The 20061-nt window shown below is 38.5% G+C and overlaps 1 protein-coding gene across 1 annotated transcript in view; it reads right to left on the reverse strand.

Moving 5' to 3' along the window:
- Positions 1–20061, reverse strand: part of CSMD1 (CUB and Sushi multiple domains 1) — a 1233014-nt gene that overhangs the window by 1000037 nt on the left and 212916 nt on the right. Inside the window, exon 2 of the mRNA XM_069805938.1 lies at positions 6256–6472. Within this exon, the coding sequence (XP_069662039.1) occupies positions 6256–6472 (217 nt within the window). The remainder of the gene's footprint in view (positions 1–6255; positions 6473–20061) is intronic.

Genomic DNA, 20061 nt, shown 5'->3' on the forward strand with positions numbered 1-20061 from the left:
AACCTGAGCACAGCTACATTTTCATTATGGTGAGCATCAGATTCATTTTTCAAAGGAAAACATGTTGACTTAAACAATTACATTATAAAAGCTTTAAGCAACTGATGTAGAATATTGCAGTATAAATTCATGCATTGCTTTGACTTGTTATGAATCTAACCTTTTTTTTCCAAGAAATCATAGTTCCTTAAATATGAAATGGATTTTCTTAGGTGGGAGCTCAAACAATACTCCATGGTTTTTAGAAAAAAGAAGTATCATGTTCTTTTATAGTTGACCATCATTTAGTATCAGCCTAAAACATGTAATTAATATGGCCTATAATTCTTGGTGAAGTAGCTTCTTCTTAGTAAGCTTGACTTTATATTTAATAATTTTGTCATTAAATCTTTTGAGCATGTAGGCTTGCCAATAAAATTAGCAAGCTTAAGATTTTGAGTTGGGAAGCTAACAATTTTGGGAATAGGATTTTTGCCTTTTATCCACCTGTGAAAAAAAATTGCCATATATGAGTTTGAACTTGCTAGTATTGCACACTTAAATTATCTTTCCTTCCACTGCATGCTCTTTTTGCTGTTGGCAGAAACTATCTGTCAGCATTTAGCTGATCGGGTCATAGTTTCCTTTCCTAAAATAGCTATGTAATATATAATGAATCACATTTTAGCCCTCTACTATAAATGATTCCTTCTCCCTAATACTTTAATAGCTGAAAAAGGCAAAAAAAAAAAAAAAATCTGATTTAACATAAAAAGGGGAACGATAGTCATTGACAGGCACTGCGCATCATCTGTACATTCCAATCGTTTCATTATTGCTGTTGTAATTTTATTAGTGTTATCATTATCATTATTAGTTTCTTCTTTTTCTGATCTATTAAACCGTTCTTATCTCAACCCACGGGTTTTGCTTCTTTTGCCCGATTTTCTCCCCCATCCCACTGGGTGGTGGAGAAGTGAGTGAGCGGCTGCGTGGTGCTTAGTTGCTGGCTGGGGTTAAACTATGACACTCCTATTAGTTGAAATAAACATTTTTGTTTTAATGGAGCAGTAATGCAAATGGTGGAAGTTGCTAACAGAGCATGTAATAAAATAAAGCTTACCAAAAATATTCTGACAAGCATATATACCAATATATACCATATATACCTATATATTGCTCACCACCCACTGATCAACACCCAGTTAGTCCCTGAGCGGTGATTCCCCCCCCCCACTCCCCCCAGTTCCTATACTAGACGTGACATCCCATGGTATGGAATACCCTGTTGGCCAGTTTGGGTCAGCTGCCCTGGCTGTGTCCCCTCCCAACTTCTTGTGCCCCTCCAGCTTTCTCGCTGGCTGGGCATGAGAAGCTGAAAAATCCTTGACTTGAGACTAAACACTACTGAGCAACAACTGAAAACATCAGTGTTATCAACATTCTTCACATACTGAACTCAAAACATAGCACTGTACCAGCTACTAGGAAGACAGTTAACTCTATCCCAGCTGAAACTAGGACAAGGAGTAACAACAAGCAGCATCTATTATATTATTATCTAGGCTGCAGTAAACTAAATAATGCTTAGAAGGCCTGAGACACCATGAAGGCAATAAGACATTTTAAAATAACTTTCCAAATAATTTTTTCATGTATGTCCAAAATAACTGACAGCTGTGTATAGACACAACAAAAAATATTCATGTCTGTGCATTTGCATTTTCCTATCAGTGTATATAATTTAATCAGCAGCTTTTCTGTGTAAGAAAAAACAAAATTGCTTGGAATCCATTTTTAAGAGTTTTTCAGGACTGTCTGAAAGATTGAATTGATAATTCCAAAGATTATTCCAGAGTATATTGCACAGATCTTCCATAACTAACTCTTAAATAAATTGCATGATACTAAAAAAGTAACTTTTACCAACAGATACTGTAACACAGAGATTACAGCATTTACCTGTATCTGACATCTAAAAAAAATGTGGAATCTCAAGCCATACACCGAGATGAAGGCAACCGCACACAGTTCACCATGTTTGTAACATTAGCAGTTCAAGGTCTTAACACCCCACTTACTTACACCCCACCTCACCTCTTCAGCAACAGAGGTTTTGATACAGGCACTTACTTCTGTTTACCCAGTCCTGTTATGGTTTCCCTATACCTTTCTATGAAACCCCTATTCAGGAATTCTGCATATAGGAAAAATATACTGTAACAAAATTTATGCTAAGATTAATGAGCATTACTCTCTTTTCAGCTGTGGAAGATGGGCATGTAATACAACCAGCCCTGAAATGACTTTTGAAATCCATAAACTCTTGAAATATCTGTTTTGAATTCACTTGCTTGTGGCAGTTGACGTATCTGTCGGCAGTACACAAGTCAATAGGTCAATATTGTCAGATCACATCTGCTTATACACTGAGAATCTTCAGCGCTGGCCTGTGTCCCTACTCCCTATGTCCTGTTGATACATTTCTCATTTCTATTTAAAAATACTACAATTTGCTATTATATCTGATCCATACAACACAGAAAAAATGTCAAAATAAGTATTTCCTAGCATCTGGGCTACACTGAACTACTGAATACAACTCTCACTTAGGGAAACAATCCACAAGGAATACAACTAATAACTTTGTTGTCTTGGTGCACCACACTTGCATCTCCCCTCCACAGGAGTTCCAGCCATATGAATTCTGCATGCTGATGGTCACCTGCGTATAACAAATGACAACTCCTTTACAATTTAAAGTGCAAATAAAAAATACATATAACATCTTTTCCTAGCTTAACTAGATTTTGGTTGTATTCTGAAATCTTTTCCCATCAACTGATAATGCAACACTTAAACTTTACAATAAGTTTTTTTCAATAACACAGAACATCTGTTTTGGTTACACTATATGGTAAAATTAATTACCTAACTTTACATTTGTTTATATACTTAAGACTACAGTACCCTACAAAGCATTATCATAAGGTAGCATTATACTTAAAATTTCACTTTTCCTCTTTTATATATATCATAGAATCATAGAATCCCAGGTTGGAAGGAGCCCCAGGGATCATCTGGTCCAACCTTTCTTGGCAAAAGCACGTCCAGACAAGATGGCCCAGCACCCTGCCCAGCTGAATCTTAAGTGGCCAGTGCCAGGGAATCCACCGCTTCCCTGGGCAGATTATTCCAACGGCTGATTGCTCTCATTGTGAAAAATTTTCCTCTTGTGTCCAGTGAGAATCTCCCCAGGAGTAGCTGGTACCCATTACCCCTCTCCGCCTTCTTTGTTGCCCCCCTTTAAATGCTGGAACATGGTGGTAAGGTCTCCCCAAAGCCTTCTTTTCTCAAGGCTGCACAAACCCAGTTCTCTCAGCCTTTCCTCACGTGGCAGGTTTCCCGGTCCTTTGATCATCTTTGTGGCCCTTCTGTGGACCCTCTCCAGGCTGTCCCCATCTGGTTTTGTGTAACGGGGACCAAAACTGAACACAGAATTCCAGGTGTGGCCTGACAAGCGCTGAGGAGAGTGGGATAATGATTTCTTTGTCTCTGCTGGTGATGCCCTTGTTGATGCAACCCAGCATCCCGTTGGCTTGCTTTCCCGCAGCAGCACGCTGTTCACTCTCGGATTGAGCTGCTTGTCCACCAGGACCCCCAGGTCCCTTTCCACAGAGCTGCTCCCCAGCCGGGTAGATCCCAGCCTGTGCTGCACTCCTGGATTACGTTTTGCCAAGTGAAATAGTATTTTTTTTATATATGTATTTTATATATATATATATATATATATAAAAATATATAAAATCCTGGTTTGTGTTCTATTAACTTTACAGTGACAAAAATAAAGCAGCTGTAGCAATCTTTTTAAGGAAAATTTTGGACCATAGATCTCAGTAATTACACAGAATGACAGAATGCTAGCTGGGTTTTATCTAGAAAAATAAGAAGATGTAAAATAGTTCTTTTTGTTGCCTTATCTTTTGTTTATATTGTTCTTCCCGCTACTATCTTACTTCGCAACCTCCTTATAACATAGCTTACAATAACCTATGATTGCTACCATGTGTAACTTTTCCCTTAAATCAGTATATGCTTTAAGGCACTAACCAAAGAAGCTTATATACATTTTACAGCTACCTGTTTCTCTTTTCTTCCTCCACACAAACAGTACGTTTCTATTTTCTTGGGTTTTACAATCAATATGTAGTGAAAGTATCCTGGTGCACATTTAGCATACAAAAATGTCCTTCAGGCAGCACAGTAAACTAGTTGAAGGTACTATTCATTTTTATCCAATTTTGCTTTAGCAGCCGAAAAATACTTTACAAAATATGGGATGAATATTACTTAATTATTATAGTTTGTGAGAGCTTTCTATTTACACAGCTATTTTTAAGGAAAACCTCCAGATTTTGCATGGTGGCTAAAGAAATATAATTACCCAAAGTCTAGTAGAGTATTTTTATCTATGGAAAAAAAAAGCATACCCTGAAGCAGAAGTTCCAAGATACTCTCTTGCATTTGCATGCTGTCAGCTAAAAAACCAAGACTATAATTTTCCAATATCTGCTGAGGGAATTGTCTTGAAATGTGCAATTGTAGAGGGGTACACCTGTGAATGTGCTTTGTGCAACAAAGGGTATGTCACAGGGTATGAGACATGTCAATAGAAACCTGTCATTCAAATTCTGCCTTTTTAACCTCTGCATGCTGCTAAGCTAAGGAATGCTTTTTTCTTTATAATACCATTTATGAAGGTAACTAATTGGCAAATACAAGCAAGGATAAATAAAATATCTGCTTCACTGCTGGAAGTTGGAAATTAAATCTTTGTTTTATTGAAATCAGTGGCAACTACAATGACTTCAGTGGGATCAAGATCATACTTGGGTATTTCTGTCTTCTACGCTCATACCCACAGAACATTAGGTGGTGCTTCTCCTTGAAACAATTTTCTACTAACAGATTAGTGCAAAACAAGCAGGTATGTTAGCTATTGATAATAAAAGCATTTGACTGAAAAAGAAATATTAATCTTTGTATAAAGGTGATACAAGTACTAAAGGTCAATTAAGTACAGTAAATGAAGCACATACCCTGTGCCACTCAAGCATCAGTAGCTGTATGCTACTGTCCACAGTTTTCAAAACTTTTGAACTGAGTCAACAATCAGTCAGAACATTGTTCTTGTCAAAAATGCGTGATGATACCCACTAAAATGTGGAACAAATCAGTGATGTTCCCACATTTGTTTTAGCAGTATAATATGAATCAGCAGCATGTAAAAGAGTAATCATACAACAGAACTAACAGCAGTGTTTTACAGTACTCCATAAATCTCATGACTGAACAGAAAATGACAGAGCAGCACTGAAAGCAATGTTTGCTTTCCAGCTCTGCGGTCCAGATCCAGCAAATGACCGAGGCACCCAAAGCAAGACACCAATGAAACTGATGCACCAAAATTTGAAGTTGTGAAAAGCTTCAAGATCAAAAAGCTTCCATAAAACCTTTTTGAAACCTCAGTGGTATTTGGACATATAAGGCACCCCAGTTTCTGACCTTTAAAGGTCCCTAATTGCTTAATAATTGTATTTACTTAGACATGCAAAAGAATTTCAATTTTGGCAAAGTCAAACAATTTACAGCTCAACTCATCTGCAAGGTAGGCAATAGTCACCTGAAGGATTTAATCTGGCAAGCATTTCCAGAGATTGCCTAACACTCACTAATGAGATTGTGCCTCCCACAAACTACTGTATCGCCCACCACTTCTTCTGTGCCACATTCAGTGAGGGACCCTGAGACACTGTTAGCACAGGCAGCGTACCCATCCTCTGGTCCAAATACTGTAGGCATGGTAGAAAAGTACAGCGTGATCTCAGTAAGAGTTCTTTCAAAAAATGGGGACAGGTGCCTTCAGGAAAAGGTCGTAGGCCAAATCTGGATTCCATCAGCAGACAGATAAATAAAAATAAGCTACTGTAACTTCGAATACTCCTGTGCTCAGGGCCTTTACCAAAACTGACCTTGAACTGTGCAAATGTTAAGTACAACTGATGCTACTGATATATGAGCTAGGGCCATAAAGATCTGAAATTTGGATTAATGTCTTTTACTGTGAGATCTTGGGGGACTGCTATCCCCTTGCCTGGGGAAGAACTAAGGAAACACAATGTAGTGGTAACATATCATCAGAATGTATATTCAGGAGAGAAAGAGAGAGGTAAAGAGAGACAGAAAGAATTTAAGAAAGAAAAAAAGGTACCTTACCTCACTTTTAAGTTGCCTTGCTGTGGCTGTCCATCGTAAATTGACAAAATATCAAAATCTTCCTCGAGGGCAAAGGTATGAAATGACAATTGTATCCTGTTACGTTCTCCTGTGATAATGATCCACGTGCAGTTGGCATAATTTGGATAACCATGAGGAAATCCAGGGCTTTCTATAGTACCATTTGGTCCCTGTACTAAGCCTCCACAGTTCTGACCTGAAAAAGAAGAAAGGAAAAGATGTATTTTGGTGGGTTTTTCCCTCCCCCAGTATATATTCTTACATGAGTAACTATAAGCAAACTTAATATTATAATATTTTTTCTAGATTACAAACACCACGTAAAATTGCATTTATACCATTTTTCCCTCTGGATTCAAAACCCCCATCACTGGATTTTTTGAGACACCTACCATCTTTTTATGCAATGAATCATTATTTGAGGTTATGTAGCATTAACAATGTATGACTTATTCATCCAAATGTGAAATTTAAGCATTAGCCTTGGTGCCATAAATTCAACAGACTGACAGTTTTAATGCCAGAGAGCATTCAGAACTTTTTGGTGAATGTCATTTATAGTTTTTATATAAATACTAAAGTATTAAAGTTTCTGCTGTTCTGAAACATACTTTCAACACGGAGAGCAAAATGTAGACACACATTTATTATGCATTCTGATGCAACCAACATTAAGATTTTTATGCTTCGAAAACACAGCAAAAATTCTGTGGTATAACATTTTTAGTGCCACATGTATTGTGATCAGGAAAGTGTTAACTTTTTTTTTTTTTTTTTAAAGATTCTTAAAAAATAACACTAAGGGTTTACCCAGCAGTCATTTGTGTCTGGTTTGCACATCCTACAGACCTTGTGAGGGTATGGTAGCTCATTAACAGAAAGTCCTCAGCAAGAAACCTTGATTTATAGTGCACACTCTTGCTAATTTCCTACTTGATTTTGTTAATCCCACACACAACAGCTGGACTGATTCAGAGCTGGAAAGATGCGTTAATGAAATATTTGAACAGAGAAAATTTTAAGGCCATTCTGTGCACTGTAATGCTTGGATTATTACATGCATTTTAAGCACTTCAGAACAAGTATAATCCCAGCATTTTATTGTTACACCTAAACCAGAAAAGTATTTCAGGCTGCAATTTTATTTTTAACTTCCCAGCAGTAGGTCTCTGAGACTGAATCTCTCAGAGCAGTGCTGTCAAATGCTTGTGGGAGGTTTCTAAATCTTAATAAAATGGGTTTAATAAAAGGGATTTGCTGCTAAAACTAAAGAACTAATAAGTAATCATTTTCTACTAAATTTCAAACGTAACAAAAACTCTAATGAAGAGATAAAAAGGCTATGGGGATTCAGGACGCCTTTAAAGTAAAAATCTTCTCTAGTACATCTACCAATTGATTCACTTTAATAAAACATTGGTATTATTAAACATTCCTGAAGAAGGAATCTATTACACCATGGACTTAGCATGAAAGTTTCAGCTATGTACTGTTCACTGTAACTTGTCAGCATCCTTGCAGATGCTTTGCAATGTATTCCTCTTCATACAACCACAGGGGGAATGGCATACAAGTGTAATGCGCAATTTAAAAAAATTAATTACTACAGAAATAATGTTCTGAAAACAGAAAACTATAGTGACAGCCCACCACGCTAATACTCTAACGAGCTACTTCATGCCTCCAACATCCAGAAACTGGTTTGTGTAAATCAAGTACCCTGCAAGCCGTGCTGCACAACAGCTTTCCTACCACTCTAGTGTGAAAGGGTTGCTTTGAAAGAGGAGAGCTATCAAGCTATCTATCACAGAATCACCTTTTAGGAGCAGAAATTTGTAATTGTGGTGTATAAAGAACGTAATACACCATATGTAATTGCATATGTAAATACAATACGTTAACTACATTTCTGACTTCCAGGGAGACAAACTACCTCCGCAGTCTCTTAGGGAACACTACAGCTGGCTTAAGGTAAAACTGAATATTGCTGGGGTAGTAAGTGAGCCCTCCCACCCCCAAAATGGCCATAACTCAGCAGCTTCCTTACAGAGGCACTTGCTACCTACTCACAGAAGTTTTTGCAGCTGTCAGTGATTGCTCCCAATTTTATTCCAAAAGGTGTTTTGTACACCTTACTGTAGATCCAAGTTATTGCGCATTATTCTCTTGGAAAATAAACAAACTCTAATGATAAAGGAGGCAGCCAACGTTTTCCCATTTAACTTAAGCATTTCTTATCACCCATAGCCCTTTCTTTCTCCAGTTTGCTTTTGCTCTCCTGTGTATACATCCCTCCAGTTCTGAAACTATTGATAAAAATGCTGCCTCTTCACTTTGTGCCCAAGAAACACAAGGCAAAGGAGAACCATAAAGGATTACTGTGAAATGCTATTTAGGTTTGCTCTTAATTTTATATGCATATATATAAATACATACTTATTTACTTAGTGTTGTAAAACCCCAATAAAAATCCTAGAAGAAATTTAATACACAGTTAACTCCTAGCAAAGTTGCATTGCTGCACACTGATGACTGCAAAGAGAATCTTGCTTCTGAACTAAGCAATACTCAAAGAGACTTTAAGAGCTGTGCAGGCCCAGAAAACTGACATCCTTCTAGGTCTGTCCCTGCCCGGTTAAGACATGAAGCATGTTAACAGAGCAGCATTTGGAAAAAAGGATCAGCTGCTATCTGTATAATACCTATTTTGTCAATACATGTAAGTCGAAAACCTTCAGAACTGTCAAATGTTACACCTCTGCCAAAGAGTAAATTCAGCATCAAATCACTTAAGAGAGATTCAGTAGGAGGATATACTTGAAGAGCTGGAATGAAGAGACTTATGGGTGACAGGTAGCAGCAAATTAGATAGCAGTTGGCAATGCAATACCCCACAAAAAATGCAGTTTCTGACTGCGCAGACACCACAGACCAGTAAGAGGACACTGATGGGATTAATTAAGAATATTTTGTTTCTTATGGGTGCCTTAACAGCAGAAAGCGTCAACAAGGTAAAGAAACTGAACATACCCACAAGAAAATATTAGAAGAATATTAATATCAGCAGTTTAAGTAGTTCTGCTGGGCTGAATGTAAGCACAGAAGAGAATGTAGGTTGAATATGACTGAAAACACCCTAAAAAGATCTACCCATACAATTCACTTTAGCTCTGGCCCTTGTGCCAAATAAAAAAATAAATGTTGCCATTTTTCACAATACATGCAGTCATTGATTGAATACAATATCAGTACACTGAATTCTTTTAATATTAAAGGTGTATTAGACTGCCAAAATTCTATTAGTATGACACCACATCGTTGTTTATATGAATATAAACTATGCAGTTAGCATTAATTTTCTGTCTCTGTTGTCTGTAAGGATATTTCAGGACAGCTATTTTAACTTTATGATATAAAAAGTGTAATTTAAGAAAACTGATTCTCTTGGCTTGTAGATGAAAATTATTTACACTGATTTCAGCCTTATTTTATCTTAGAAAGGTTCTTTGCATATCCCGTACCAGCCCTAATTTGCACCTGCTCAGGCTTAACATTTCTCAATTGTGACCCCTAAGTGAGAGCTCACCAAGAAAACTTAAACCAGTGCAATTTTGCCTTAAATGCTGAGGTCAAATGGGTGGTAGGATCACTAAGAATCAGTAGAATTTAAGTACTGCTTTGCCATAATATTTTGAATAAACCTCACAAAATACAAACTTACAAAATATTTTCTAAAATTTGGACTTTTATTTTCCTGGGCCTTTATATTTATCATGACTATGTTTATCACCCCCTTCCCCTGTTTTCCAGTACCTAATAATTAGAACTAGCAAAAGTACAGATTCATTGGTTTGGTTTTTGTTTTTTTTTAAGTTTCAAATGCTTCTACAAGAAAGAAGCGAAAAGACAACCACTTCTCATGGAAGGCTGATATATTTATACATATATGCAGATGCATCTGTATACATATACGCAGATGCATCTGTATACATATACATATTTACATAGAAAGCAATTTTTGCAAGATGTATGTATCTTGAATGAGCAAACTATAAAATGTGCCAAAACTAACTGTAGTAAAGTCGGTGATGCTAGTGATATTTTGAACAATCTTGATAATGAAAATGAAGTCACTTTTATTCTTGTTGTGACTGCAAGTAGCATCTTCCACTCTGCAGCTGCAGAGGAACATAGAAACTAGTAGTGAGGCTGAGAAGAGATGTCTAGCAAAATCATATCTCCCTCATTCTTTAAAGTAGATTCTCATATGAGTTACAGTTTTATTAGTAAGTTTAATAAGTAAACAAGAACAGCTGCGCTTAGCCAGATCAAAGGCTCATTCCGCTTGGTATCTTTTCTCCAACAGCAAACCAAAGGAGGTGCCTAGGAAGGACTTAGCCAGAAAACTCTCCTCCCCTTCAAGATCTGCATCTCAGGGATTTCTTAAAAGGAACACATTCCAGTAGCCTCATATTTCTGTTTAATAGCCCTTGATAGATTTCTTTTCCACGAACTCATCCAGTCAACCTCTGAGTCTATACTAACTTCTAGGATCTTTAACATACTGTAGAGGGAATCCTAAAACCTGAAAAACCCTTCTTTGTGTTTGTTCAGCAGCTACCATCTGTTAGGTTCAATTGATGCCCCACTAAGTTTTTGTATGAAAAGCAAACATACAGATTATTCTTATTGATGTTTTCTATGCCACTTACAATCTTATTGACCTTTATCATGTCCCAGCTTCTTTTTTTTTTCCAAGTTCATAAGTTCTACTTTATATAGCTGTTCTTTCCGCTAAAGTCATTTTAAAACCTTTCTCTGAACCTTTCGCAGCTTTGTTATACCCTTCATGAGATAGATAGAGATACCAGAACTTCTTGTCATATTGAAAAAGTATACACATCATTTAAACAGCGATATTTTTAATCCCTTTTCTGTTCTCCTACTAATTTGATCTGTTCTTTTGCTAAGGTAAGCATTAGCTTGACATTTTTATAGGACTATGTATTATAACCAAGATTCCTTTCCTTCAGAATTACAGTGAGGCTAGAGCCTGTCATTTTACATGGAAAATTAGGATTTATTGTAATGTTTTTTCCCCTGTAGATTTCCCACAGTTTATAACTATGTGCGTCACATCAAATTACTCCAAATTTCATCAACTACTTCAACACCCCCTTATTTGGTCACGTAAGGCCTTTTTTGTAATTCTTCACAATTGGTCCTCATCTTCATTAACTCATAACTTCCTATCATCATGGTCACTTCACTGCTTACCCCCTTTTGCAGATCATTTATGAGTGTGCTGAACAACACAGATGCCAGCACAGATCTCTCTGGGATGCCATGGTGATTCCCTCCATTGTAAAAACTCCAGCTTTTAGTTCCTTAATTCCTCTCGGTCCCTTTTAAATATGGGCATATCAGGTGAACTGAAGCTGGAGATTACATTAACAGTGCAACAATATTTCCCTTGATTGTCTTTTAAACTCTGAATAACACATGGTGCTTGTGACATTACTGTTTATTTTGTCTGTTTGTTCCTTAACCTGTTCTACCAATTTTTCAACTTTAAACAGATGCATTGAGGAATTTTCTACAGACAACAGTTCAAGCATGGGAATTAAAAAACATACGTATTTTTTTGCTGTCTTCATTAATCTTCCCTTTATATTCTGAATATTTGCTGGCCCAGCAAGGCTCTCTTGAAGGCTACTTGCTACAGCTGTGTTCAAAAGAGGAGTAATTGTTAGTTTTACAATGTTGGCCTGCAATGCTCTCGGACACTGAAGTTTTATTTCCAGGAAAGCCTTCAGAGAGGGCCCAGCAACCCCCGAATCTTACCGGAACCTCAGTGGTACACATGCCTTCACCTACCTTGACTTGGGTTTAGCTCCCTCTGGTAGTCTGCACAAAACAGCATTAATCACTTTCTTTGCATATATAGCAGGATGAATCCCTGACTCCATCATCTCTTTTTTATCCCTATTTGTAAGGCCTCAACTGTAAGAGTTGATGGTTAGAGCCGTCACAGATTTTATATTCTCTCTATTGCACAGCAAATCAAATGCACATCTCTCGCATCCCCAGAGTACCTCATGTTTGCAATTATGACTCCCCTAACTCATGTACGTGCACCCTTGCAGGAACTACAGTACTGCAGTAAGTATTAGCCACAACTTAAATGACTTTGAGCAGCAAAGCTCATGACACCAACAGTTTCACAAATATGTCTTTAAACAAGAAAGGTAAAAAACAAATGTTCCTGATTATGCAAAGATGTGTTATACATATGTAGAACAGAAAAGATTTCCTCTTGAACTACAACAGGTAACTACAGATTTCAGTTGTTGCCGCCATCAGTTGAGACAGTGAAGCAGTAGAGAGCTGTCAGACATAAGTAGGTGGTTGCACACCTTTTTGCAACCACCCCTTTTTCTTTTCTTTTGTGTTTTCCTATGCTACCTTCATATCTTCTCCTTCACTGATGTCTACTATAAGCTCCCAGTACTTCCTGTCTCTGCCAAGGCCTGCAGGCCCACGCCAGCCCCTGCTCCCGACTGGCCATGCTCTGCACTGGGCCTTTATCGCTTCTTCCTCATTAGTATATCATGAAGCCATCTTCTGACAATGTTACTGCACAATAAAATCGTTATTTCCTAAATTAACTTCAATCAAGAACAGAAATGTCAAATGGCCAGAGAGGCAAAGGCACTACTTTCTGAGGACTGTTTTAAACAGCATTTGGCTACTTCAAGTGTCCTTTAAAAATCAATAATTAAGTAAACCTCACAATACCATTAAAAGGCACTTTCCAAGGAATAAATCAAATCAGAAAGTACCAAGTTCCTTTTAATTTAGGTATCACTGAAGATTCATTCACAACTGCAAGACACCATCTTTGCTGGCGAAACTGAAGCACGCCCCGACCAGCAGTGACAGCACGAAGATCTCACGAAGCGGCCACCTGCGCCACGCCAGCATCTGCTTGCTGTCTCCACCATCGCCTTTCAATGTCAGGGAGAACTGGTGGTGCGAAGCTTCAATACTAAAGATATTGAAACATATTCAAGACAGTCCCAGCCCAAAGTGAAATGAGAACATTGTACATTTACTCATCACGGCACGTTTTTGCAAGACCCGGGAAAAAATAGTTCATTTCAAGATACTTAGTGAGAAATTGTTTAAAACTTATTTGATCTGAAATAATTAATAACCATCTGTTAGGTTATATGATAAAAAGATCATCTGTGCACCCACAAAGGAGCACAGAGACACAATGGGAGAGGGTAAAGGCCAAGCACCACCCTATCCCAGCTCCTCCCAGTCCCATCCCAGGAGCCATCAGCCCATCGCAGGCCCATCTGGATATGCCTGGAGGAGCACAGGGGGCTCCAGGGCAGGTGGAACCCCAAAGTAAGGACTCAGAGGAAGGGACACCCTTGTCCGGGGCATCCCAGGGCTGTCCTGGGAGAGCCTCAGCCCCACTGCCCTTTGTGATGCCCACCACGACAGGCCAAGAGGAGCAGCTCCAGATCCACTTCTGGACTGGCGGGGTTGCTGCCTGGGGTGTAAGACACGCTATGGGATGCTGGGGAAGAGCGTCTTGGACTGTAGGACGTTTAGGGAAGAAACCAGAGGTGGGGATGGGGATCGACTTAGATGATCTGGGGAGGAACAACTGTGGGAGAAGAGAGGCGTGAGGGGAGAAACAGAGCCGGTGAGGTGTAAACAGCGGCCTGTGTGGCCGTGCCCCCACGGGGCCCTCAGGGGCCGCGGATGGCTCGTGCCAGCCCGGGGGAGTGCAGGTCGGGGCGCCGGCGGCTGGGCCGGGCCGGGCCGTGGGTCGGAGGGCACGTGTGCCTGGGGGCCGGTGACCGGGGAGACCCCGGCGAGGGACGGCGAGCTGCTGCAGTGCAGCACCGGGAGCAGCACGGGCGTGCGAGTGAGCGTGCAAGTGCTGGTGGAGGCCTGGCCGGAGGAGCTGGTGACATGGACGGGGAGCGGTTCTCCAAGGATGAGGCTATGGGGGGTGTCTGCTGGGGACCATGGGAGTTGTGGTCAGCTCTGTACATGGGTGGGCAGACCTCCAACCTGCTCGGCCAGAGAGGCGAAACAGGATGAGGCCGCCGGTGCTGCCTGAGTTCATGTGAGTGCTGAGTGTGTCTGCCTCTGTTAATCTGCGTAGCCGGCTGTATGTATACGTACGTATGTGGTGTATACGTGCTCTCTGTGTGTGCGCCTACTGGGAAAAGCTGCTCAGCCTTGCCACTGCCTCCGTCTGGGGCATGGAGATGGGGCAGCCTCACCTCTGTCAGCTGCCAGATTCGACCCTTTCTAACACAATCAATTGCCTCTGAATTGTTAAATATTCTGTAACTTAGCAGCTAAAGCTAAAAATACAGAAAAAATGGCAGCTAAACTGCAAAATTTAGATTGATTTCCTTTAAATACAGATCCATTCAAACCCTGCAATTTTTGTCTGTGACCAATCTAGGACCTTCACTAGGTCCATCTCATGTGAGATGAATGGCTAGTAAATGCTAGAATGCATGTAATAACCTTTAATTCTGATGCAGACATTTGCAAAGTGACTGTAACTTCATCAGTCCATAAAACTTTTTAAAATCAGACCTTACTTCTAGCCACAGGATATATATTCATTGATTGTGTTGATGAAACAGAAAAGCTAGTGTTTTTAAAGTCTCAGATTAGTACTCTCAGAGTCAGGCAATAGCTTTGTGCGCAGTTTCCTATGCATATTTAAGCCTTTATGCAGCACCCAACTGAAATTAAATTGTCCTGAAGGTTAAAGATTAGTATTACTATTCAGCAAGAAGTTCTGAAGCAAATCCTGCCATAATGGTAGCTTTGCTGTGTACCAGAGCAAAACATCTTAATTGCTGGTATGTGGAAGTTTTTTCTTTATTTTAATGAAGTTCTCAATGCTGAAACGCATATTATACATCAGCCCGATTACATTGCCATTACAAATTGGGAAAAAGATATTTCATGCTCCCTTTTCAATACTGGAATGTCCAAAAAGACCAATAAATCAGTATTCACACAAGTTAATGGGGAAATAAAATGCAGCAAAATATGTTTCTCTGCAGGAAAACATATTTTTTTAAAGGACTTTTAATGCTTTTTTAAAAAAATCCAGTCTACAACACCATCAATTCAGTGCCACTGGCTAGTAGAGACAAAAAAAAAAAAAAAAAACAAAAAACCATAATCACTCTCTCAAGGCTACAGCTTGACAGTCCTTCCTTCTGACAAAGCAGTAAGTTCTTAGTTAAAAGCAACTAGATTATACAAAGTTGTTTTATCCCTTTTCCTTCAAAAATAATGATTTTAGCCCAGTAAAGCAAAGTTCTTTGAAGTCTCTCTGTTCTTCCTTTGCATTTACTCAAATTGTTTTTAAGATTCATCAAAATGAAGGAAAGAAAATGCATTAAAAAGAGAGGAAAACAATGGAAGTTGTATACCAGATCTGAAATATGTAAGAGGTGGAGTTGAAGAAAGTTCTTTCGCAGAGGGTAAGATCCCATATTGTAAAACACTGAGCTAAAGACAGATTTAGTGCCCTTAAAACAAGACAATTCTTCATAGATGCAAACTCATTCTGCAGATGAGATCACTGAGGACAGGGTGGATTTTATTTGTTTACTTTTGTAAAATGAAGTAAAATACATTGAGGCTTTAGGTGAACATCACTATTACTGTTACAGTTGCTTAGCAACAGCTGGTAGAATGAGAGAGTATGGTATAGTTCAGGTATATAAAAGGAAAGTGCTGATTTCATTGTTTGTGAAATACTGAGACAATAATCCAAATTCTTTTCTGAGCTTCACTGGAATAGGAACAACTCAACTGTAGGCAAGCTACTCTGAGAAGAGGACTTCTTTATTTCCCTTCTGCCAGACTCCTGCCACATACAGGATACTGTCTGTACCAAATCTGATCACTTCAGTATTGTCACTTTGACTGTCATTTTTTATTGATGCCGCTCTCCCAGACCACTCCACTGACAGCCTTGCTCACATATCAGGATCTTACAGCAGTTTTTTTTATTACCATTTTTGTCACTGGATGCCTACATCATGAGGCTGAGAAGTATAACGCAGTTCAAGCAGTTTGGTTTTATACTACTACTAAAAGAGCATATTGTCAAAAAGCCCAGTTCTGAAAACTGGGAAAAGTCCATTTGTCTCATTGTAACTGCTCCATGAGCATTGTCTACATTAACTACATTTTCTTCCCTGACAGTTACTACCTTACGCATCATTTCTGTTATCCAGCAGGCTTTCCAGCATTTTTTGTCTGTGCGTGACCACAGAATCAGTCCAGAAAAGGCTTCAAATTTGTTCATCTCTGCTACTTTAATTCATGCTTTCTTTGCATTTAAAACAGAACATTTTGGTTTAGTATGCTTCAATTACCAGTGCAGAGTCAACTGACATCAACTCAGGACAAATACTATCTTCCAAATTAGATTGCTAAGTCATAACTTGTGGAAAGAGAATGAGTGGTGATATATTCTTCAATAGTCATTAGAGAAGTTTCATTTTCAGAGACGGAAGAGTTATTTTTCGAATTGAATTTAGAAAGATCAGGTGACATTACATTAGATTTCAGTGTTAAAACAGTCACTTTTTTTAATACAAATGCATTTTGCAGGAAGAATTTTAGCTTTCACATTTTAAAAATTGGTATTTTATGCATTACTGCAAGAAATCATGAAACATTTCTCTTGACAGGTATATTGTTTCCATACACATAATTGTGCTTCTTATTTAGATTTGTATTTTATATAAATCAGAATATGGGCACTACTGTCCTATGCAATGTGCATATAAGAAAGAATTCTCCTATGAAAAATTAACAACATAACATAGCAAACAATATCACAGCATTAGCAAAGTTAAATATAATCAAAATATAGGTAGCATGACCACACGTGCCTGTGTAAAATACCAATTTCATTGCACTTCGGATGTTCATAAATTTACACACACCACATACACAATCTATGACATTCATTAGCATTACCAGGGTGGGAACGATGCAACAGACACATATTCCCTGGAGATTATAAATTCAAAGTACAGCTGCATGAGACATTCATGACTGGAACTGAAATGATGTGTTCTAATAATCTTAACCACAGGAAATTTAGTACCTTATGTTTTGTATCTTACTGATATGTTTGCACAGTATTAAAGTAATTACTGATTTTAATGGGGCAATGGGATGGAATGGGGGGTGACGCAGCTCCTGTGCCTGAGTCATGATGTCAGTAGCTGACATTTATGCACAGCAATATTCAGAATGGAGTAGCTAACCACCATCTTGCAGCATCAGTAACAAACACAACTGTGTGAGTACCTATAGGTGTGATTCAGCATCATTCCAAGTCCTTTGGCCTTATCTACAATAATTCAAATGGGTGCCAAAATGGTGTCAGTCTGATTTGGTGCCTCCAGTTCATACTGGAGTAAATGACTAAAGAATAAGATACTTTTTCTGTATCTACATAAGATCAAGTTTGATTTCTCTATACTAAATACAATGTTTCAGTTTTATGTTTTCCATTGTGTACATCTCAAGCAATTATTTAGATTTGCAAATAACAGCAAGTAAGGTTGTGAACTGTGACAAAAAAGCAATTAACATTTGCTTTAAGGTACAGCTGATTAGAATAATACTTTCTAAATAGTGTATATACTATACCTATTTACTAATTAAACACATTCAGCCCATGCACGTGATCCAGATAGGTTACAGAAATAAAAGTTTACATAATGATTTGAATTCAAATAAATAAAGAAATTTGGATGATAGTACAAATTGGAACTGTAAAACATGCAAGAGCATATTTATATTACATGCTTAAAGAAATGATTTCTCCTAACAATGCAACACTTCATGAGATACTGTACTTCTCAGAGCTGGTTTGCCTATAGCACATAATTGTTTCTTATAGAATTATGGTGGATGCTGTTTTGAAATACCAAACTGAAAAATCACCCAAATATTAAACTATTTATGTGAACTGAAGCGTACGAAATTGCAGAAACTGAACTTTGCTCCTTCAGGCCTTTTCATCCAGCCTCTGCCCTCACATACTGCCTGTATATCACAACACACAAGCACTATCTCAGGGCCTAGTTCTGAATTGGAGTGCTCAAAGGGATTTTTAATCCTTGATTAAGGCATATTTGAAATAGGTAGATCTACCCTTTGCAGGAATATTACAAGCAATACTTTGTTATGTTCGTTTTACATGAAATACTCTATAAAAGAAAAAAGCCGTCTGCGTCACTGACTCATCCTCAGGAGCCCGTCTGACTGACAGGAAACAGAGAGCCAGAAGAAGCACAGCAAGTAGATGCTATTCATGTTGGCACTGCTAAAGCTGGTTGTGCCACGGTGGGTGAAATGTAGGCTGATTTGTCATGTCAGTGCCAGGTCTGTGGTGCAGAAGTGCCCTTGGACCTGAAAGCTATTCTGATGTTCATAGTCACTGCTTCCACAAAACGACATGGAGACAAGTTTCTCTAGGACATTTTTAATTTACCACTCATGGGAGATATCCTTATGGCTCTTCCTCCATATGTATCCTAACGCAAATAATTTTCAGGGCAAGGTACAAATACAACATTGCCTCTTCTTTCTCTAGGTCTAAAATAAAAGCTTTGATATTTGTGATAATCACGGGATCTAACTTTAATTAAAATAGCTGAGGTATGGGGGTGATGGGTGGTGGAAGGGGTTGATTCTGAGATCCTAACCTTTGTGAACAATAACACAATGTATCTGACAATTGAAGTGTCCAGGCGTGTGATCATACTCCCGTTGAAGTCAATGACTGGGACTCTATAGACTTCAGTGAGAGAAGGATCAACTTTGTACATACAGCCTCTGATTCACTACCTATCTGGCTTGCTTCCCACAGGAGACAAAATCTGAGAGGGAAATGATTGGCATGGCTCAATAGAAGTGGACATGTCTTTGGGAGACTGAGCATGGCCATCAATAGGAGCAGGATAAGACTGTAAAATGTTAGCTTTCATTCACATTACATCAGACTGCATTATGTCATGCTGTCTTAAATCTTACATCTCATCTGACAGGCACGTTTCTGTTAGAAAACATAAAAAGACAGAGAAAACAGCAGTGATTTGAAAACCATGTGTTTATTTTAGCTGAGGTGACTAGGCAATTAGCAGTTATGATAAAACAAGCTTTAACTAGTTCAAAATGATTCTTGTCCCTAAGAGTAAAAAACCCTGCTAACGCCATGCTTTTTATACAACTAACTATAAATTATTAATTCAATCCACATTGTACTAGTTATTAGACTACAGCTGCATGATTTACTCTTGAAATTCTGAGAGCACTCACCTCTATCATGCCCTTAGCGCACCTGACTCCCAGTTTACCCTGCTATCTACAACTTGCCTTATTCAGGGAGGAACATGATCATATGTATATGAAAAACATTGAACATATGGCTCTTGTGGCAGAAACTGTAAAATTAAATTTTCCACAGTGGCTTGCTGGACAGACAACCAAATGCTGTTTCATGCTTCAGCTATAACATGGTAACTATAATATCTTCTTTGTGTCATTGTAACCTATACTTGGAGAAGCTGTATAATTCACAGTATGGTTGTCAGCTGGAGTCATCCAGTCCATACAAACAATGTTCTTAAAATGTCACAGAAAAATCTGAAGTATTAGTGTACCTTGAGAATAAATGTAGTGTTCACTCCATTGCAT

This window comes from Haliaeetus albicilla, chromosome 18 (assembly GCF_947461875.1).
Source record: "Haliaeetus albicilla chromosome 18, bHalAlb1.1, whole genome shotgun sequence".
Lineage (NCBI taxonomy): Eukaryota > Metazoa > Chordata > Aves > Accipitriformes > Accipitridae > Haliaeetus > Haliaeetus albicilla.